The sequence below is a fragment of the Jaculus jaculus genome, chromosome 7 (assembly GCF_020740685.1).
Source record: "Jaculus jaculus isolate mJacJac1 chromosome 7, mJacJac1.mat.Y.cur, whole genome shotgun sequence".
Lineage (NCBI taxonomy): Eukaryota > Metazoa > Chordata > Mammalia > Rodentia > Dipodidae > Jaculus > Jaculus jaculus.
The window spans coordinates 22,368,883-22,392,017 of record NC_059108.1 but is presented as its reverse complement, the minus strand read 5'-3'; the positions used below and the strand labels follow the sequence as shown (position 1 = coordinate 22,392,017).

Genomic DNA, 23,135 nt, shown 5'->3' with positions numbered 1-23,135 from the left:
TGCAAACGAACTCCAGACACGTGCGCCCTCTTGCGCATCTGGCTTATGTGGGTCCTGGGGAATCGAACTGGGGTCCTTAGGCTTCACAGGCAAATGCCTTAACTGCTAAGCCATTTGCTCAGCCCTCATTTCTTTGTTTTTGAGCTGCTGGGGATTGAACCCAGGGCCCTGTGCATAGTAGGCAAGCAGTCTACCATCGAGCTACAATCCCAGCCATACCCCAGTTTTCTTTCTTCATTTCGTTCTCTTTTTCTAGTACAAGAAAGTGGTTTAATTTGGCAGCTTGTCTGACTCTTAAGGCTCACACACCTGCTGTTCTTACCTTCATTTCACTGAGCCCAAGGCTCTCCGCCTGCCAAAGCTCCTGGCTGTCTCCACAGGTCTATCCCCTGCCTCTCCTTAGAAGTCCCTTTCTTCATCCTTTTGCCCACTGGTCACTTGCCCTCGTAGGCTCACCTTTCTGTCCTGCAGAAGTTCCTTCATCTATCTCTTCACTCTCTCCTACCAGTGTCTGAAATTCCTTTTCCCTGATCTTCATATATATCTATTTCTCATTTAGAGAGACAGAAAGAGAGTGGGCACACCAGGGCCTCTAGCCACTGCAAACAAACTCCGGACGCAAGCGCCACCTTGTGTCTGGCTTAGGTGGGTCCTGAGGAATCGAAGTTAGGTCCTTAGGCTTCCCAGGCAAGTACCTTAACTGCTAAGCCATCTCTCCAGCCCTCTTTTCCTTCTCCTCCCTCTATAGTGGTCTGTGTGGCTCAGCTTGGCCTTAAACTAGTGGTAATCCTCTTGCCTCAGCCTCTCCAGTGATTACATGACAGGCATGTGGTAGCGCACTTCTCCCATTCACTTCTTAACCTTCTACCAGTTGATTTTCACTGGCTCCTGCTCCTCTGAAAATACTGTCAGTAAAGTGTCCAGCAAGCGAGTTTCAGGTCCCAAAACCTGGGGACACTTTTCAGCCTGTGTAGACGTACGGGAAGTACTCAGTGTTGGCTCTTGCTAGGTTATATGTTCAATTTTTTTTTTTTTTGCACACACGTTTGTGTGGCCTGTGCATGTGCGTGTGTACACATGGACACAACATGGAGTGTCCTCCTCTGTCATTCTGTTTGTTTCCTGCAGTCTCTCACTGAATCTGGAGCCATTGGCTTGTCAGTGATCTCCGGTGATTGTCCTGTCTCCACTCTGCAGGACTGGGGTTATAGGCATGTATGGCCAGCTTGCTTGCTTGCTTTCCTCCTTTCTTTCCTTCCTTCCTTCCTTTCTTTTTCCTGTGGGTGTGAGAAAGCAAACTCAGACTGTCTGAGGCGCTCCTGAACACCAAGCACTCTTCTTACCTGCTGATCCAGTTCACTAGTCCCCAAATTAAATTAAAAAAAAACAATGCCAGTTAAAACAATAACAACAATAACAAAAACTGGGCAAGGTGGTGCACACCTCTAATCCCAGCACTAGAGGCAAGGAAATCAGGAATTCAAGATCATCCTCAGCTACGTATGACTTTGAGACCTGGGATACACAATACCATGTTTTAATTCTTTTCCTTTTGGTTTTTCGAGGTAGGGTCTCACTCTGGTCCAGGCTGACCTGGAATTAACTCTGTCATCTCAGGGTGGCCTTGAACTCATGGCAATCCTCCTACCTCTGCCTCCCGAGTGCTGGGATTAAAGGCATGCGCCACCACGCCCGGCTTAATTCGTAATAATTAAAATTAAAATTCTTTATTTATTTTGAGAGAGAGAGGCAGATAGAGAGAATGGATGCACCAGGGTCTCCAACCACTGCAAACAAACTCCAGACACATGCACCACCTTGTGCATCTGGCTTAAGTGGATACTGGGGAATTGAACCTGGGTCCTTAGGCTTCGCAGGCAAATGCCATAACCGTTAAGCCATCTCTCCAGCCCGATACCATGTTTTAGTAAGTCATGCTATTGCATCATATACAAAGGCCATGCATGGCAGAGATGATTTGACCTTGGCCAGCATTGGTCTTGATTTCTGTAATGTTGCTGTCCCCCAGGTGCCACCCTTGACTGCTCCTCCAGTTTCCATGGTCTGCCCATTCGTCACCCTGCCTCATCCGTAGAGGGCTGGTCATCTTCTCTTTCTGCTCTTCCCACGCTGCCTGGGAGTTGTTGCCCTGATTCTGACGAGTCCTGCTGAAGAGCTGGCATCTCTCAGGTGTCTCAGAGGCACCTCAAGAGCAGCCCATCTTGAACCGACTCCTCTCCTACCCCCACTAGTCAGTATAGGATGCTGCTGCCCATCTCACTGTTCAAACTAGAAAGTCCTTGTGGTATTTTTGTGGCTGGGGCAGTAATAGATGTTTAATACCATGTTTATTCACGTGAAAATTAAATTCACGTCTGGCTAGTCTCAAGAATAGGGATTAGAAAACCTGAACTGATCCAGTCACCTGAGATATGGGCTTTTTCGAAATAAAGTGTGTGTTCAGGCAAGAAAAAAAAAAAAAGTCTGGCTGAATTTAATAGAAATGTACTGGGGGAAGTCAAGAAATTTGGGCCATTTGATTAAAGGCATTGTGGGCAGTAGGGATGTCTCGTTGGTTCTCCAAGTTGCCGGACTTTCCATGGAGGTTTCTATCCCATGTCTGATCCCAGGTTTCTCCAGAGCAGCAGCTGGAAAAGATCCTGGGAAGGAAGGGCGGGGAGTGGCCCTCTGTGAGCTCAGGCTGAGGGCAGCAGGGTCTCCCTGAGGTACCCACAACCCAGGAGCAGGGCCCGGGGCAGTACCTGGAGGAGCTAAAGACAGATTCTCCAAGGGGCAGAACGACACCAACTGTAACTAGCCAAGATGGAGGGCATGGTGGCGCCCACCTTTCATCCCAGCACTCGGGAGCTAAGGCAGGATCACCTTGAGTTAGAGGTCAGCCTGGGCTATCGAATAAGTTCCAGGTCAGCCTGGGCTACCTTGAAGGAAAAATAAATAAATAAATAAAGTGAAGTTTGTACTTGAAATAGGATCGTTAGTATCTTCTAGGGATTTTCATTGTTGGCTGTGTGGATATGTACGTGTGTGGTATGTGTGTATATTTGTATTCATGTTTACATGTGTGTGTAGGCCAAAGAACAACTCCAGACTGTCTTCTGGTTAATTAACTGTCAATTCATATATTAAATAATAAAAGCTTTTAGGTTGGGAAATAAATGTTTGTTTTTCCTCCCTAACTCACTGGTTGTATGCACCTTTAAGATCTTTACCCGCCTAGGAGTCTATCCGCCAGGCATATGCGCATGATCTGTTTAACAGGTGCCTTTGTTCCTCACTCATGTCTGCGGAGTTTTCTTATAAGCGTGTTTTGTTTGGTTACCTTGGTCTCTTGAGCAAAATGTCTTGCAGATGTGAATATTTCGTAGCCTTAGTCCTTCAGATCTTGGAGGCAGAAACGATTTTCCCTTTATCACATTCCAGACAGATTTTGCTCATTCAGAATTAATAGCTCCTGTAGCGGCCTGGAAGGCATTTAACATGGCAAAGCAGGTTTGTAATGTAGCACCTACGTGTCCACAGATAACTGAAACCAGGACCAAACATCGTGACCTTCATTCCTGGAGAGCGACCTTTTGGAATATTGGTCATCGCACTCTTCACGTGCGATACAGGAATTTAGGTATCTAATGAGTTCCCATTTGACTGTTTTCTACAAAGTTGTTAGGGTTCTCAGGGATCTGATGTGTAAGGCATTTAAGAATTTTCTTGTATAAGTTTAATCTTTGCTTTATTTGAACTATTTCTCAGTTAATTAGTTTGATCTGGAAATAATGAAATTTGGTTTAAATGCTTACCTTTTGAACTTTTTAATTTGTATTTATTTGTAAGCAGAGAGGGATAGGGAATGGGTGCCCTAGGGCCTGTAGCCACTGCAAACAAACCTCTGATGCATGTACCTTGTGCAGCTGGCTTTACAGGGGGTCTGGTGAACCAACCCCAGGCCATTAGGCTTTGTAAGCAATCACCTTTAACCACTGAACAATCTCTCCAGCCTTAAATTTGACTTTTTTAAGTTGTTCTTTGAGTCATGATTTTACTTTCAAGGGAAAATAGCACCATGGTTTTAAGTGAGGGTTTTTTTTTTGACATTAAGATTCATTTTTTTAAAATCAATTAATTAGTTAATTAATTTTTTAAAAATATTTTTTATTTTTATTTATTTATTTGAGAGAAAGAGAGAGAGAATAGGCACACCAGGGCCTCTAGCCACTGTAAACGAACTCCAGATGCATGCGCCTCCTTGTGCATCTGGCTTATGTGGGTACTAGAGAGTTGAACCAGGATCCTGTGGCTTTGCAGACAAATGCCTTAACTGCTAACCCACCTCCCCAGCCCATGAAATTTGTGTTTTTTAAAAATTATTTATTTATTTGACAGAGAAAGAGGGAGGGAGACAAAGAGAGAGAGAGAGAACGGGTGCGCCAGGGCCTCTATCCATTGCAAACGAACTCCAGACGCATGTGCTCCCTTGTGTATCTGGCTAATGTGGATCCTGGGGAATCGAACCTGGGTCCCTTGGCTTTGCAGGCAAATGCCTTAACTGCTAAGCCATCCCTCCAGCCCTTAATTTTGTTTTTTTTGAGGTAGTTTCTCGCTCTAGCCCAGGCTGATCTGGAATTCACTCTAGTCTCAGGGTGACCTCAAACTCACAGTGATCCTCCGACTTCTGCCACCTGAGTGCTGGGATTAAAGGCATGGACTACCATACCCAGAGAATTTATTTATTTATTTGAGAGATAGAAAGAGACAGATAGAAAGGGAGTGAGTATAGTATTTCAGGGCCCCTGGCCACTACAAAGAATCTCCAGTACATGCGTCACTTTGTGTACCTGCCTATGCATGGGTATTGGGGAATCAACTCTGGGCTGTCAGATTTTGTAAGCAAATGCCTTTAACCCCTGGACCATCTCCCAAGCCCATGATTCATGTCTTTATCTATCACAACTGATTTTTTTTAAGGTCCCCACCAAGGGAATTTTTGGTTTTAGTTTGACAAATGTCTTTATGCAATATATATAATTTTTATATATCATTTCCATGAACATAGACATTATATCATGATTATAGTCCCCTCCTACCACCTTCCCTTCTCACAAATTCCTTCTCCACTGAATCCCTTCTTTCCAACAAGTCTCTCTTCTATTTTGATGTCATCCATTTTTTTCCCTCCTGTTATGTAGGGTCTTGTGTAGGGAGCATCAGCCACTGCAAAATTACACTTAAAGTAAATAGTATTTTAAAACAGGATTTCATTGGGTCATGTTTTTTAAATTTAAAGTTTAAAATTTTTTTGTTTATTTATTTGAGAGCGACAGAGAGAGAGAGAGAGAGAGAGAGAGAGAGAGAGAGAGAGAGAGAGAGAAAGAAGCAGATAGATAGAGAGAGAATGGGCGCGCCAGGACCTCCAGCCACTACAAACTCCAAACGCGTGCGCCCCTTTGTGCATCTGGCTAACATGGGTTCTGGGGAATCAAGCCTCAAACCGGGGTCTTTAGGCTTCACAGGCAAGCGCTTAACCGCTAAGCCATCTCTCCAGCCCTAAAATTTTAGTTTTTGCTGACATTATTTTTTGGCGCACGCATGTAGAGTGTGCGGTGCGGTGCGGGGTGCGATGTGATGTGTGTGCGCGCGTGTACGCATGCGCTTGCAGGCATAGGTGTGCGTGTGGAGGCTTGAGATTGTTGGGTGTTTGGGTGTCCTCCTCTTTCTGCTCATCTGCCTGCTTCCTTGAGACATTTACATTTAAATTGTGTAGTAATTCCCAGTAGATTTTAAAAAATAGAAATTACAATACTTCAGAAAGTCAGAGAGACTTTCACGGGAGAGTCCCAAAGCTGGTCAAGCCTAGTGTGTGAGCCGCTCTGAGCCTCGTGGACAAAGCCTGCTCATTGTTCCTCCACAGCAGGAGCTGCAGTGTGATCCTGGAAACACAACCAATATTGTTTCAGTTGGACCTCTGCACGGAACATTATTACCACACCTCAGTTGACGTTGGTCCAGGATACTCATTTGTAATTCTCCCACTTGTGAAAACCCTCAGACTTCTAATTACTGCTGAGAACTCATATTCCATGACTCACTCCAAGGATTGCACCACTTGGCTGCCCTGATAATGCATGTGCCCTGTGAATTTTCCTTATGTTGTTTTTGTTTGTTTGTTTGTTTTGTTTTTCAAGGTAGGGTCTCACTGTAGCTCAGGCTGTCCTGGAATTCACTATGTAGTCTCAGGGTGGCCTCAAACTCATGGCGATCCTCCTACCTCTGCCTCCCAAGTGCTGGGATTAAAGGCGTGTGCCACCACGCCTGGCTTTCCCTTATGCTTTTGTATGCCTGTGGCTGCATTAGAAATTTTGTCCATAAAAGATGAAGGGAGGCTTTTATGCAGAGGATGTGTAGTGTTGGAGGACATGGTGGTTCTGGGGCTGGGAGGGTGCCGAGGAAGAAAGGATGTAGACCAGTTCTTCCTAGGGACCTATTCAGCTACTCACCTGGTTGTGGCTGTGTGTCTCCTTGTCAGGGAAGTTTCCGTTCATCAGTCGATAATGGTTCTTTTTCTGGATGATAGCTCCGTGGTAGATCATTTCCCTATCATGCATGAAGCCCCTGTTTCCATCCACAGCATTAGGGGGGAAAAGAAGGTTACTGTGGGAGAGTTTTGTGTGTATTTTAAAGTTCTTTTGTTAGGTGGATCTACCATTAGGATTGGTAAGACTCCTTGCTGAATCGACTCCTTTGTTATTCCCTTCTTCCTCCTTTTATTAAAAAAAAAAACCTTTTTTTGATAACTTCCATAAATATAGATAATATATATCATAATCTCCCACCACCTCCTTTTTCCCTCTACCGTTTTTCCTCCACTGAATCCTATCTTCTTTCCAACAAGTCTCCTTTATTTATTTATTTCTTTTTGGTTTCTCGAGGTAGGGTCTCACTCCGGCTCAGGCTGACCTGGAATTCACTGTATAATCTCAGGGTGGCCTTGAATTTACGGTGACCCTCCTACCTCTGCCTCCCAAGTGCTGAGATTAAAGGTGTGCACCACCATGTCTGGCTTAAGTCTCCTTTTTTTAAATTTTTTATTTTTTGGTTTATTTTTATTTATTTATTATTTGAGAGCGACAGACAGAGAAAGAGGCAGAGAGCGAGAGAAAGAATGGGCCCGCAGACAAATTCCAGATGTGTGCGCCCCCTTGTGCATCTGTATAACGTAGGTCTTGAGGAATCAAGCCTCGAACTGGGGTCCTTAGGCTTCACAGGCAAGCTCTTAACCACTAAGCCATTGTTCCAGCCCAAGTCTCCTTTTTTCAAAAAAAAATATTTTATTTGTTTATTGAAAGAGAGAGAGAGAAAGAAAGAGGCAGGCAAGAGAGGGAGAATGGGTGTACAAGGGCCTCTAGCCACTGCAAACTCCAGACACATGCACCACCTTGTGTATCTGGCTTTATGTGGGTACTGGGGAATCAAACTTGGCTCCTTAACTGCTAAGACATTTCCCCAACCCCCAACTAGTCTCCTTTATTTTTTAAAATACTATGTTTATTTGAGAGAGAGGGGGCCAGAAAGAGAGAGAATGGGTACACCAGGGCCTCTAGCCACTGCAAATAGACAGATGTGCCACCTTGTGCATCTGGCTTACATGGGTAGCAGGGAACTGAACCTGGGTCCTTAGGCTTCACAGGCAAGTGCCTTAAGCACTAAGCCATCACTCCAGCCCTCAAGCTTTTTTTTTTCTCAATTTTTTTTTTTGGTTATTTTTATTTATTTATTTGCAAGTGACAGACAGAGAGAGAGAGAGAGAGAGACAGAGACAGAGAATGGGTGCATCAGGGCCTCCAGCCACTGCAAACGAACTCCAGACACATGCACCCTCTTGTGCATCTGGTTTACATGGGTCCTGGGGAGTTGAACCAGGGTCCTTAGGCTTCACAGGCAAGTACCTTAACCACTAAGCCATTTCCCCAGCCTTCAAGCTCTCTTTTTAAACATATGTATTAGGGCTGGAGAGATGGCTTAGCGGTTAAGCGCTTGCCTGTGAAGCCTAAGGACCCTGGTTCGAGGCTTGGTTCCCCAGGTCCCACGTTAGCCAGATGCACAAGGGGGCGCATGCGTCTGGAGTTCGTTTGCAGTGGCTGGAAGCCCTGGCGCGCCCATTCTCTCTCTCTCCCTGTATCTGTCTTTCTCTCTGTGTCTGTCGCTCTCAAATAAATAAACAAACAAAAAATATTAAAAAAAAAACATATGTATTAGTTAGTGAAGAAGTAGGTTTCCATAATGATTATTCATTACATTTTGAATTTTGATCAATCCTTCTCCCACCTCTTCCTCTTCTCTATCTCTTCCCCTGACCCTACCTGTATTGGCTGCACTGTATTGACTGTATGCCTGGCAGTCTCCTTGTTCTGCAGCCTGTTTGACATTAATATAGATATTCCATTTTCTTTTAGTGTTCACCAGATATATCTCCTTCCATCCACATATCTTTAAGCTCAGTTTCTCTTTACATGTAAGGTGACTATTTTTATATGTTTATTTATTTGAGAGAGAGAGGAAGAGAGGCAGATAGTGAGCATGGGCATACCAAGGTCTCCTGTGCATCTGGCTTTATGTGGGCACTGGGGAGTTGAAACCAGGTGGCCAGGCTTTTGCAGACAAGGGCCTTTTATGGCTGAGCCATTTCTTGAGCCCCATGTTTTTAAATATCATATAGTTGGGTTGTGTGAGTTTCTAAATCCAATTTAATAGTCGGTCTTTGATATGTTTATATAATTTATGTTTTTAATGTTACCATTATATAGTTGAACCAATGTTTACTGTTTGTTATATCAGATATATATTTTTCTTCTCTTTTCCTCTCTTTCTTTCTTTTTTTTTTTGATTTGGGGCTTTTGAAGCAGGGTTTCGCGCTAGCCCAGGCTGACTTGTAATTCACTATAGTCTCAGGGTAGCCTCAAACTCACAGCAATCTCCTACCTTTGCCTCCTGAATGCTGGGATTAAAGATGTATACCACCATGCCCAACCTTTTTGTCCTTTTTAGAAAAAATATTTTTATGATTTATTTTACACTGTCAACTTATTATTTTTAGTTTAAAATGTTTTAGGGATTGCCTTTCCTTGCTCTGTACTTACCTCAATAAATATAATAATTTAATAATTAAAACAATATTTTAAGGATTGCAGTAGAGGTTACAATATACATCTTTACTTCCAGTCTACTTTCAGGCTTTATTTTGCTTCACATGTGGTATAAGTCTTTGAACAATGCACTTCCAATTAATTCCCTTTCCCATTCTTTGTGTGACGGTTATACATTTTACCTTAGGGTTTAAAAAAAAAAAAATTTATTTTTCAAGGTAGGGACTCACTCTGACCCAGGCTGACCTGGAATTCACTATGTAGCCTCAGAGTGGCCTCGAACTCACAGTGATCCTCCTACCTCTGCCTCCCAAGGGCTGGGATTAAAGGCATGCACCACCACGCCCAGCTCATTTTACTTTATATGTGGTATTAAACATATAACATATCAATACAAAAACTCCACTTTATACTATCAGGCATATTTTAAAATAAGAGAAAAAAAATCAAAATTTACATTTACCTTTATATGCCATTTTTTGATGTTTGTTTCTTTATAGATGCAAACTTTTGACTAGTATCATATTCCTCAGCCTGGAAAATTGCTTTTAATGAAGGCTTGCTGATAACCAGTTCTCTCAATTTTTGTCTGCTTGAGAAAGACTTATTTTAAAAAGAATATTGGGCTGGAGAGATGGCTTGGCAGTTAAGGCACTTGCCTGCAAAGCCTAATGACCCATGTTTGACTCCTGATCCCATGTAAGCCAGATACACAAAGAGACACAAGCACACAAGGTGGCATATGTGCACAAGGTGGCACACACTTCTGGAGTTTGATTGCAGTGGCTGAAGGCCCTGGCACACCAGTTTCTCTCTTGCATGGGGGTCAGATTCCTAGTGCATGCCTTCTGGGAATACATAGTCATAATGCTTTTTGTGTTTCTCGTTGGTTACTTTCTAGTTACCCAGAATTATATTTCTCATTCCTTTCTTCGGGTGTGTTGAATCTACTGGAGCCTGTAGTAAGGCATTGTGAATCTATAGTACTGTGATATTTGTAATATCCCTAACATTTCCATCTGACTCTTCAGTTTATGACACTGATAAAAATTTACATCCGTTCATGGATTTTGTTTGACTTGCCCACTAATAAATTTTATTTAATGCGTGTGTGTATGCGCGTTTGGGTGGGGGAGGGTTGCACATGTATGCATTTTGTGGAGGCCAGCAGACAACCTCAGGTATCCTTGTCAGGAATTCCACCCACCGCCTTTAAAATAGGGTCCGTTGCTGGCCAGGAGCTCACCAGTTAGGCAAGACTGTCTGGCCAGTGACACCGCCTGTTTCTGCCGCCCCAGCATTTGGATTGCAGGTGGGCACCGTGACACCCAGCATTTTTACATGGGTACTGGGGATTGACCTAGGTCCACGTGTGTGCAAGACAAGCACTTTCCTGACTAAGCTGTCTCCCCAGCCCCTCCACTGAAGTCTCAATGTACTAATCACAGATGTTGAATGTTCTCTTTTAGAGATGTTAGATGTTCTCTTTCCACTGTGTTTAGTATCTGGGTTATTTCCGTGTCTTTGTCTGTTGACGACTTTGTCTCTTGAAAAAATTTTTCCCCCTTGCTTTCTGCACCTCATGATTGTTTGAAAGCTGACAGTCTTGTTTGGAATTGAAGATCCTGAGATAATGTTTGTGCCTGGAAACTGATCTACCTATTTTGGTAGGCCTCATTTGTGGACTTGGGGCTCCCGTAGTCAAGTCTTGAGCCACGTTTGGGTTGTTCCTGTTGCTATGGCTACCCTCAGTACAACCGAGATTTCAGAGTCTTCAGGTGTTACTTTATGTTCTTCATGCTCTGTCCTGCCCTTCACTTTAAGGCTTCAGCTTGCATATCATGTAGCTCTTGCTGTTTATTTGAGAGAGAGAGAAAGAGGTGGAGAGAGAGAGAGAGAGAATGGGCACGCCAGGGCCTCCGGCTACTGCAAAACAACTCCCAATGCATGTGCCACCCTGTGCAGCTGGCTTATGTGGGTCCTGGGGAATCGAACCTGAGTCCTTTGGCTTTGCAGGTAAGCGCCATAACCACAAAGCCATCTCTCCAGCCCTTCTCCCTCTTTCTTATTTGCTATTCGGTACCTGCTAGCCTGGAGTGAGGGAAGATCATTCTCTTACGGTGTTTCTGCCTCATCTCAGGCGAGTGCTGTGTTTGTGAGTGTCCAGGATGAGGTCTCTGATGCCTCGCTACTGAGGAAGAAGGGCTCTGATAGCGTGGGCCCAGAGCGCACTCAGCTCCCCGTCCCGGCAAAAGACTTTCCTCTCCCTTTGCAGCAGCTGATGTCTCACCGGGCGCTCTCCGGGGGGCACGGTTTGCTCTTGGCTCGCTTCTCCCCAGTGGTTGGGGGTGCTGGTCTGTGAATGAGATGAGGAGAGGGAGGGATCTGAGCCAGTTTCAGTTTCTTTTCCACAGTGACGCCCCTCCGCGCTTGCACCTCGAAGAGGCTTCGTCCGATCTTACACTTGACCCCGGTCTTTCAGGAGAGATTCCTGGAGGCAAGAGTGTAAGTGGGGATAAATTCCCCCGGGATGTTGCTCCCAGGAGCTGCGTTTTCTTATCCCAGTCTTAGCAACTCGTTGCAGTTTCAGATGGATTCCTCTCACCAGCTTGTGTGGGTAGGTCCTGGAGTCCGGCCCAGGTAAACAAGTGTTGCAGATCCACTTTTCCTTCTTGCAGCCTGGTCTGTTGCCCTGTGATCTCAGCCATCAGGCGGGGTCTAGGAAGGCTAAGATTGGCCGAATTGATAGATTATTCAGCTTTGTGTTGCTTTAGGGTCAGGAATGATACTCTTTCCAGCTTTCCACATCTCTGAGAAAGTTTTGACCCCTTAAGACCTGAGATTTTGAGCTCTGCTGCTTCCTCTTGGCTGCCGTTACATTCTGATTCCCAAGCGAACGAGCACTAAAAGCATGAATTATGTCCTTGCAGAAACTTGGGGACCATGGCAGCCGTGGAGCCAGTGCAGCGCCACGTGTGGGGACGGTGTCAGAGAGCGTCGCCGTGTGTGTCTCACCTCCTTCCCCTCCAGACCCAGCTGCCCGGGCGTGTCCTCAGAGACCTCTCTGTGCTCCCTGGAGGAGTGTGCTGGTAGGTATTCCTTTGGGGGTCTTCCCTCCAGGCCTCCCATCTGTGGGCGTGGTGAACCCAAGCCTGGCTGAGAACCAGTAGTCCACGTTCAGTAGACGTTCGCTGCTCTGCGATCGCTGTTGGATCTGGCCTTGCCCTCGCTGAGGCCTGGGAGTCCTGCCGCTGAGCTCGTGGGATTTCACACCGGAAGAGAGGAAACTGACAAAGAAATAATATCCCAAGATACAGACACGCTGGATAATTTTCAAAATTACGAAAAAAAAAAGGGGGGGTGTTGGAGAATGTTCAGGATGTCTCTGGGAGATTTTCTGACGCAGGAGCTCACTCCCTCCTCCAGGCTGGCCTTGAACTTGTGATCCTGCCCAAGACTCCTGAATACTCAAATGACAGGTGCACTACCATGCCCAGCTTCTTGTCAGAGTTTCTCCCTCCATGTCAACCCCACTTACAAAACACCAGAAAATATCTTCTCTGGATGGATTTTTTTTTCTTTCTATCATTCAGAGGATCCCAAGGGGGCCATGTAAAGCATTGGTTGTGAAATGGAGGAAGACAGCCTGTCCTGGCCCCTTAGTGGCCCATGTTTGTTTATTGGAGGAGGAGGCAAGAACAGTTCATCTTGCTATTCCCAGGAGGCTGGCTTTCCTGCATCTCCTTTTTTTTTTTTTTTTTTAAAAAGTATTTTGTTGATTGATTGATTTTGAGAGGGAGAGTAAAAACGGGCCTGCCTGGGCCTCCAACCACTGCAAACAAACTCCAGACACATGCACCACCTTGTGCATCTGGCTTACGTGGGTCCTGGGGAATCAAACCTGGGTCCTTAGACTCTGTATTGTCTTCTTTTTGCAGCCCAGGCTCTTCTCCCAGTCTTCAGTCAGCTAAAGACACCTCTGTTTTTATACTAAAAGGACCTGAGAGAAATATTTAGTTGAATAAAAATGATCCTTTTTTTTCAAGTACTCTTTTTCTTATTCTAGCTAAGCCCCACTCCTTGGAAACCTGTTTACAGGCTGCTTAGCACCAGGGGCTCTTGTCACCTCAAGTGACCCAAGAAAGACCTGGAAGGGGCAGAGATGGACCAGACCAGCAGCTTTCAGGCTCTTTAGCTGTGTGTGTTTTTGATTGTTTTGGTTCTTCAAGGTAGAGTCTCACTCTAGCCCAGTCTGACCTGGAATGCACTATGTAGTTTCAGGGTGGCCTTGAACTCATAATGATCCTCCTACCTCTGCCTCCGAGTGCTGGGATTAAAGGCGTGTGCCACCTCGCTCAGACCCTATCTAGCTGTGTTTTTCTTTTAATTTTTTGTTTATTTTTATTTATTTATTTGAGAGTGACAGATAGAGAAAGAGGCAGAGAGAGAGAGAGAGGAGAGTGGGTGCACCAGGGCTTCTAGCCACTGCAAACAAACTCCAGATGCGTGTGCCCCCTTGTGCATCTGGCTAACGTGGGATCTGGGGAACCGAGCCTCGAACCGGGGTCCTTAGGCTTCACAGGCAAGCGCTTAACCGCTAGGCCATCTCTCCAGCCCTAGCTGTGGTTTTTCTGAAGCTGCCGGCGAGAGCCAGAAGATAACAACAGCTAAGAGAGCAGTTCATGGTGTGTGGTAGCCATGTTGCTACACACTGTCAGCAGCTATTCCAGATGCAAGGAGCTGTCCCTCAGGGGAAAAGCCTTTCGCCATATGTCACAGTCAGCTCTACAGCTGCTGGAATGAACTTCCAAACCAGACACAGTTTATGGGAGGAATGGCATTTAATTCAGGCTTATCGATCCAGGGGAAATTCCATAATGGCAGAAGAAGCTGGCCCCCTTTACCAAATCCACGGAGAGAGAATAAAACTACCACTAGCCCCACACACAAGTACACTCTGGGAACCCTGGGCAGAGCTCACGAAGTCTGCATACCTTAGGCTGGAATTCAGATCCACCCCCCCCCCAGTATCGCCTCAGGGCTGAACCCCAGGATCCGGCCACAGTGGCACTTCTCCAGCCAGGTGGCTGGCATTCCATGTTACAAGCTTTAATAAACTCCTGAGTCTATTGGGGAACACAAATTTACACCATCAACTATTTTCACTGGATCGGTGACCCCGAGTTTTATTTGGCTTTGGAAGAATATTTTGATGCTAATTTCTGAGCGTAGCTGTGCATTAATTTGGTCTCTCTTGTCCAGGAAAGTAGAAGGATACAGCTGTCACAGTACTCATATTCTGTCTGGTTTAACGGTGACCATTTTGCTGCTATTCTTTCTAATAATGAATGAACTGATTCAACTAATTTTTCTTAGGTAGCAGTTAATTTTTCTTCAGTTACTGTGAGCTGTGGCTTGGGTTGGGAACATACTGAATTTATTGACAAGATACGTCCTTGTCTTGAAGGAGCCCATGATATCGCACCCTTGAAGGTCCCTGAACAAACGTGGTATAAGATAGGGCCTGTGGTGACAAGGGCACTCCCAGCTTGCTGTGAAAGCCTGCGAGGTGGTAATCCATGCTGGGAGCAACGCAGTTCTTGGGGCAGGTGGTGTGTGAGCTAACGTGTGAGAGCTTAAGAAGGTGCCACTCAGGTGAACGAGGTAGGCATGAGAGTTTGTTAAGGGGAGCAAGAGGCTCAGGGAAGGCATGGAAGAAGATGGCACAGTGAATGACAGGGAGGATGAGTCAGGTTCCCTGTGGCTAGAGGAAGGGGACCAGGAGGAGGCGGGAAGAACAAGGCTGCTAGATCCTGATGGGCCTCAAAGATTTAGAGCTGGATTAAAAAAAGTTTTTTTCTAATATTTATTTATTTGAGGGAGAGAGAGGAAGAGGGAGAGAATGGGCGCACCTGGGCCTCCAGCCACTGCAAATGAACTCCAGGCACATGCACCGCCTTGTGCATCTGCCGTACGTGGGTACTGGGGAATTGAACCTGGGTCCTTAGGCTTCGCAGGCAAGTGCCTTAGGCTAAGCCCTTTCTCCAGCCCTAGACTTGCATTTTAGAGGGATCTTTGGCTGTAACATGGATACAAGCAAGAAGAGTAGGTGTGGGGCTGGAGAGATGTCTTAGCGGTTAAGCACTTGCCTGTGAAACCTAAGGACCCCGGTTCGAGGCTCGGTTCCCCAGGTCCCACGCTAGCCAGATGCACAAGGGGGCGCACGCGTCTGGAGTTCGTTTGCAGAGGCTGGAAGCCCTGGTGCGCCCATTCTCTATCTCTCCCTCTATCTGTCTTTCTCTCTGTGTCTGTCGCTCTCAAATAAATAAATAAAAATTAAAAAAAAAAAAAAAGAAGAGTAGGTGTGGCAGAGAAGGGCCCGCTAAGAGTTTTTCAGAAACCGGTGTGAAAACATGAGTGGGATACGAGGACAGAAGGATGGAGAGACTGAATGTGGTGATAGAGAGACATGGCACGAGGAGCTATTTATCTAACGTGGGGTGCTGGGGTGCTTAGCAATAAACCTGAAACCCCAAAGCCCGAGTTCGTGTCTGTTAACTAACCAAAGAGTTGGCAATCCGGACTAAAGAGAATGATTAGTAAATCACCACATTTTATTCTAACCTAGCAGGGATGTTAGGGAGAGAAAAGGGTAGGGCGTTGGAAGGCCAAGGCGAAAGAAAAGGGAGAGGTGGGGACAGGGAGAGTATACCATGTGGTCTGGGAGCCCATGCGAATGAACATGGACCTAGGGTACAAAAAAATGTGAGAAGGGGCTAAAAAAACAAATAGGAAAGACAGTAATTTTTTTAAAAAGTCCCTTCCCACCGTGGCAGCCAGGGTGGGAGAGAGAGAATCTTACCGGCAGAGACTCAGTGTTGGAGTTTTGTACAGCTGAAGAGCCAAGAGGAGAAGAAGCAAAAATACAGTTTCCCCAGAATCCAAGTTCAAGTTCACATTCTGGCTCTTAGAAGAAATCAGCACACCCAAGGCGTGGTGGCGCATGCCTTGAGTCCTAGCTTTCTGGAGACAGAGGTAGAAGGATGGTCGAGAGTTCGAGGCCACCCTGAGAATACAGAGTGAATTCCAGGTCAGCCTGGGCTAGAGTGAGACCCTGCCTCAAACCGCCCCCACCCTCCGCACCAAATAAAAGGAAAAAAGAAAAAGAAAAGAAATCTGCACACCGGTGTCAGATATATCTGCAAATGGGCTGGGCTGGGAGGAGGGGTCCACCCACAACTGGGAGAGGTAAGAGAGAGGAGAGAGTTTGAGAGATTCTTTTCATTGGGTGAGACAGAGGCAGAGGTTGAGTCCTGCAACTAAAGCAGGCGAGCTGCAATACGTATGTCGAGGGTGTGGCCATTGTAAGAGGGCCAGTCCCTGTCTGGCTACCTAAAAACAGAAAACAGTGACCTAACCTGGCTTCTCACAGACAGCCTTGGTGGATGAAGCTAGGATTCTTGATACTGGCCACTGCACAGATGGGTACTATTCCCTTGAGATTAGATATATCAGGAGGAGACCCAGGTTTGGGGGAAAGTAGCTAGGAATGTAGCTCAGAGAGAAGAGTATTTGCCTACCATGTGCAGAGCCCTGGGTTCACTGTCCAGCAGGGTCTCCAATATAGTTAATCCAGATTTTAAGCTTCGTGAGCATTATCATTGATACAAATGGGAGAGTTGGAAAAGGCACCTCACGGTGGTTAGTGCTGTGGGGCTGAACTATACGCTTGACTTCTAGATCATTCATAATTGCAGCAAGAACCATTTCATTGCACTGTGGGCCGTTTGCAGGGGACAGAAGTTTCAATGTGGGAGTCGCGTGTCTGTAATTTTGGCAAGCATGAGTGGGAAAACAAGGAATAAGATTGGCTGTGACATGTGAGGGCTTGTTTTTTGTTTGTTTGTTTTTCAAGGTAGGGTCTCACTGTAGCCCAAGCTAACCTGTAATTCACTACGTAGTCTCATGGTAGCCTTAAACTCATGGCAATCCTATCTTTGCCTCTACTGGGATTAAAAGTGTATACCACCACATCTGGCTAGAAGGATCTTTTTTTTTTTAAGATTTATTTTTTATTTATTGAATGATTAGAGACAGAGAAGTAGAGAGAGAGAGAATGGGTGTGACAGGGCCTCTAGCCTCTGTAAACAAACTCCAAGTGCATGCTTATGTGGGACCTGTAGAATCGAACCTAGGTCCTAAGGCTTTACAGGAATGTGCCTTAACTGCTAAGCCAACTCTCCAGCCCTAGAAGTATCTTCTTAAGGTGAGAAGAGCTCGCACATGCTTCTGTGCCGAGAAAAAGGAGCTTCAGAGAGGATGCCTAAGGATGTTGGTCTAGAAGGATGATCCCCTGGGGAAGGGTGTCTAGAGAGCATTTGCTGGTGGATTCATGTTTTCTAGGAGGACACTTGCCCCCCACCCCCCGATTGCATGAGAGAAGCCACTGCTGTGTTCCTGGGGACAGGGGGGGAAGCCAGAAGAAGCTGGGTATGAAGGCGTCCAATTTTCGTGATCTAGCAGACTGCTGGGGAGGGGATTGGATGGGGGACTTGAAGTATGAAATTGGAAGCAGGTGTGTTTGTGTGTGTGTATAAAAGCCAGAGATGCTGTCCACCTTTTGTTTGGTTTTGGCTTTTCAAGATAGGGTCATAGGATCTATCACCCTAACCCAGGCTGACCTGGTCTGAATTCACAGTGATCCTCCTACCTCTGCCTCCTGAATGCTGGGATTAAAGGTGTATACCACCACACCTGGCCTGGCCTGGCCTCCTTTTTTACATTTTTTTTTTTTTTTTGAGGTAAGCCTCCAGCCACTGTAATTGAACTCCAGACATGTGTGCCACCTTGTGTGCATGTGTGACCTTGCATGTTATGTTACCTTGTGTGTCTGGCTTACATGGGACCTGGAGAGTAGAGCACGGATCCTTGGGCTTTGCAAACAAGCACCTTAACACTAAGCCGTCTCTCCAGCCCCTGTTGACCTTTTGGGAGACAAAGACTATCATCGGCTGGGAACGCTCCAAATAAGCTAGACTGGTGTGCCAGTGAACCCCAGGAATCCATGTCTCCACCTCCACAGCATTGAGATTACAAGCATGGGTGACCGCACCCAGCTTATTTTTAAAAATTTTATCTTTTTTTTTTTAAAGATTTTACTTTTTATTCATTTATTAGAGAGAAAGAGACAGAGAAAGAGGGAGAGAGAGAGAATGGCCATGCCAGGGCCTCTAGCCACTGCAAACAAACTCCAGATGCCTGTGCCACCAAGTGCAGCTGGCTTATGTGGGACCTAGAGAATCGAACCAGGGTCCTTAGGCTTCACAGGCATGTGCCTTAACCTCTAAGCCATCTCTCCAGCCCTAAAAATTTTATCTTTATTTCTTTATTTATTAGGGAGAGAGAGAGAGAATGAGAATGAGTATGCCAGGGCTTCTAGCTGCTGCAAACAAACTCCAGACGCATGTGCCATCTTGTGCATCTGGCTTAGTTGGGTCCTAGGGAATTGAACCATGGCTCTTTGGCTTTGCAGGCAAGCACTTTAACCACTGAGCAATCTCTCCAGCCCACTTTTTGTTTTGTTTTTAATATGGGTTCTGGGGGGGATTAAACTCAGGCCCTTGTGCTTATAGTGAAAGCACTTTACTAGCTACCCACCTCCCCAGCCCTGGAAGCGGCCCTTGATTTTGCAGTGTTTTCCTCTTTTCTGGCCTTCCTGTTTGCTTCCAGCTATGAGTGGAGAGCCAGTGGTGAGAGCAGAAAACCCATCGTGGGTCTTTTCCCCTTGACTACTGTGATAGTTAGAACAAGTAACTGTGCAGAGAGATCACTACAAGAGGATACTTTTTTTTTTTTTTTCTTACAGCTTTCCAGCCGGCCAGCCCATCACCTCTTCCACCCCAGGGTCCAGCAAAGTCCAACAACATCGTGACGGTCACCGGGATATCCCTTTGCTTGTTCATCATCGTGGCCACCGTGCTCATCACGCTGTGGAGGAAGTTCGGCCGAGCCCCCAAGTGCAGCACCCCTGCCCGGCACAACTCCATCCACAGCCCGGGCTGCAGGAAGAACTCGGACGAGGAGAACATCTGCGAGCTGAGCGAGCCGCGCGGGAGCTTCTCGGATGCGGGGGACGGTCCGGGGGGCAGCCCGGGGGCCGCGGGCATCCCGCTGACCCTCAGGCGCAGCACGCCGGCCACTGCCGAGGACGAGGCCTCGGGCAGCGAGAGCTTCCAGTCCAGCGCGCAGAAGATCATCCCTCCGCTGTTCAGCTACCGCCTGGCCCAGCAGCAGCTGAAGGAGATGAAGAAGAAAGGGCTGACGGAGACCACCAAGGTGTACCACGTGTCCCAGAGTCCCCTGACGGACACGGCCATCGACGCGGCCACCAGCCCCCCCTTGGACCTGGACAGCCCCGAGGAAGCGGCTGCAGCCAATAAATTCCGCATCAAGGCCCCGTTCCTGGACCCGGCGGCCGCGGACAGGCCTCCATCCAGGCTGGACGTGAGCCTCGCAGTGTCCCCGCAGGCCAGCTCGGCCATCAGCCCCAGCCAGACCCTGATCCGCAAGTCTCAGATGCGGCACCACCGGGCGGGCTCCTCGGACAGGGGCCCGTCGCGGAGCTCGCACTTCAGGAGGACGGCCAGCTTCCACGAGACCAAGCAGGCCAGGCCATTCCGGGAGAGGAGCATGTCCACCCTGAGCCCGCGCCAGGCCCCCAGCTACGGCTGCAGGATGCGGGCCTGGGACCAGGCAGAGGAGCGGTGCCGGCCTCCCAGCCGGGGTGCCTTCTTGCATCCCGACAAACCCGAGCATTTCCCGGGAGCCAGCGGGTCACTGAGCCCTCTCCCTAAGCCCTACGCTGCAGGGCAGCACGCCAGGAAGCCAGACCTGGGGGATCGCCAGACAGGAGCCCGCAGGGGACCGTCCCCCAGTCACAGGAGCATCTCAAGGAAACAGTCGTCCCCTACTTTCCCCAAAGATAGCTACCAGAGAGTCAGTCCACTGAGCCCCTCTCAGTGCAGGAAAGACAAGTGCCAGAGTTTCCCCGCGCACCCCGAGTTCGCCTTCTATGACAATACGTCGTTTGGCCTCACTGAGGCGGAGCAGAGGATGCTGGACCTCCCGGGATATTTTGGGTCAAATGAGGAAGATGAAACCACAAGTACACTCAGTGTGGAGAAACTAGTGATCTAGGCTCAAGAATCTACCAGAGACTACAGCCTGGGGTCCTACAGCTCACATTTTTCTGTGGTCTATTTTGTCTGTATAATAGGACAAACCTTCCTGTTATATGCGTGTGTATGCATGTGTTTTAATTCATAAGGGAGAAGTTATTTATCCTGAACTTTCCCTTTTCTTACCCGTTTTCTATCTGCTGGTTACTAATCACAATAATAAAATTTAAACCAAAGTGATGAGGCTTGGTCTGTCACGAACGAGTGAAAGATGAACAGATACAGCTTGGGAACGTGATGTCTTTGAACTCTACACTGGCGGCTAAGGCTTTAACTAATAATAAGAGCTGGGGCAGAATCAAAAACTTGGAATCACAGTGCCGAATTTTAAAATTTTATTATTATTATTATTTTATTTTTTTGAGAGAGAGAGAGAGAGAGAGAGAGAAAAGGGGCATGCCAGGGCCTCCAGCTGCTGCAAATGAACCCCAGACTCATGCACCACTTTGTGCATCTAGCTTACACAGGTCCTGGGGAATCAAACCTGGGTTCTTTGGCTTTGCAGGCAGGTGCCTTAACCACTAAACCATTTTTCCAGCCACCCCCCCTTTTTTTGAGCTAACATTCAAAGTCATGGGTCATTCTGGAATCTTCATACACACACATTCACACACACACACTCTCTCTCTCTGTCTCACACACACACATCTCATTATACTTTGTTCTTAATCTCTCTCAAAATAGTCCCTGTTCTGTCTGCTTTCATGTCGCATTACTCTCCTGTGGTTTTTTTTTGTAATTTTTTTTTCACATGTAATTTTTTTTTTTTTCACAGTAGCAGTTACTGTCTTGTTGCTGGGACAAAACACCTGTCCAGGTTATAGAAAAAGGGTTTATTTTAGCTGACAGTCTTGAGAGGAAGTTTTATCCTGCCACTGAAAACTTGGCAGTGAGAGTGTCACATATTGTGACATCAGCTGTCCCAGTGACGCCTCCTCAAGCAAGGCTCCATCTCAAGGGCCCCACAATTTCCCAAATTGCTACCAGCTGGGAACTAAGTATTCGGAACACATCAGCCTGCAGGGGACATCGTACATTCAAACCAACACGAACACATTAGCAGAGACAAAATTCACCTTCACGTTTAAACTGCCTTAGAAGTAGGATAAATAGCTTCTATTTACATCACTTCTGTTCACATTCCTTTGGCTGGAGCATGTCATTTGGCCTTTAAACTTCAAAAGGGACACGGGAAGGATTCTTGTGTTTGAGCTCCAAGTTCTTCCCTCTTGAGTACCACATTTACAATGAATTTTGTCTATAAATACAGCCTGAAAACTATCTTGTAGGCTGGCAATCTTAGTTCTTGGCCACAGGGTCTTGTGACTGTATCCAGCCTTCAAAGAGTTTAACTCCATGTTTCCCAAACTGATTTTATGGGTGCTTGTTAAAAGTACTGGCTCTTGGGCTGGAGATGTGGCTTAGCACTTAAGGCACTTGCCTTGGAAGCCTAAGGACCCAGGTTCAATTCCACAGTACCCATGTAAGCCGGATGCACAAAGTGGCACATCATCTGGAGTTTGTTTACAGTAGCTGGAGGCTGTGGTATGCCCATTCTCTCTCTGTCTGTCTCTATCTATTATCTCTGCTTGCAAATAAATTAATTTTTTTTTTCCCGAGGTAGGGTCTCACTGTAGTCCAGGCTAACCTGGAATTTACTATGTAGTCTCAGGCTAGCCTTGAATTCATGATGATCCTCCTCCCAAATACTGGGATTAAAGGTGTTTGCCACCACACCCAGCCTTGTGTAATAATTTTCAAAGTTATGCATCACAGCATGAAGCACGTGTTGTCTTCAGCTGAGTAAGTCATTTATGGCCATTAGAGGATTGAGCTACCTAAAAATAGTGACCCTGCAACATACTCCAGAGGCACATTCAGGCTAGAGTGATGTTTTAAACATTTTTTTCATGAAAAGAAATCTTCATTAAAAGAGTCCATATGACTTGACAAAATTATATGACTAAATTCTGCTTTAGAAAAGTAACAAAAATCTGAATGTTCAGGAGGTGAGTCACATGAAGGCCTTGCCCTCATTGTTCTGTGAAAGGAATGGACACGTTGGAAATGTTTCCTAAGAAACCAGCTGTGGAAAGTGGGCAGTCCATACCGGGTGGAGACCCCAGTTGGCATCAGGGTGCTGCTTGTACATTTCTGGACCAAACTGGTTGCAGAGATCCCAGGGGAGTTGTACTGAAACCGGCATATGTATGTTTTTAAATGTAACATACCAAAATGCATGTTGATCTCAATTATATAGAAAGCAGGTTAAGTTTACGATTTCTTACAGGTTAAGTTTTCTTTTTTAATTTTTTAATTTTTATTTATTTATTTGACAGCAACAGACAGAGAAAGAGGCCGATAGAGGGAATGGGCACTCCTGGGCCCCCAGCCATTGCAAACAAACTCCAGACGCATGTGCCACCTTGTGCATCTGGCTTAGTGGGTCCTGGGGAATCGAGCCTTGAACCAGGGTCCTTAGACTTCACAGACAAGTGCTTAACCACTAAGCCATCTCTCCAGCCCCAGGTTAAGTTTTCTTAATTAGAAGGATAATTTTAAAGAGGGTAAGAAGCCGGATGTGGTGGCGCACGCCTTGAATCCCAGCACTTGGGAGGCAGAGGTAGGAGGATTGCCTTGAGTTTGAGGCCACCCTGAGACTCCATAGTGAATTCCAAGTCAGCCTGAGCTACAGTGAGACCCTACCTCGAAAAACCACAAAAAAGAATGGATGGATGGCTTA

The 23,135-nt window shown here is 46.4% G+C and overlaps 1 protein-coding gene across 1 annotated transcript in view; it reads left to right on the top strand.

The window, feature by feature from the left end:
* Thsd1 (thrombospondin type 1 domain containing 1) overlaps positions 1-20,568 on the top strand; it is a 30,991-nt gene extending 10,423 nt beyond the window's left edge. Inside the window, exons 5-6 of the mRNA XM_045155443.1 lie at positions 12,086-12,244; positions 19,021-20,568. Of these exons, the coding sequence (XP_045011378.1) occupies positions 12,086-12,244; positions 19,021-20,351 (1,490 nt within the window). The 3' untranslated portion in view covers positions 20,352-20,568. The remainder of the gene's footprint in view (positions 1-12,085; positions 12,245-19,020) is intronic.
* The last annotated feature ends 2,567 nt before the right edge of the window (positions 20,569-23,135 follow it).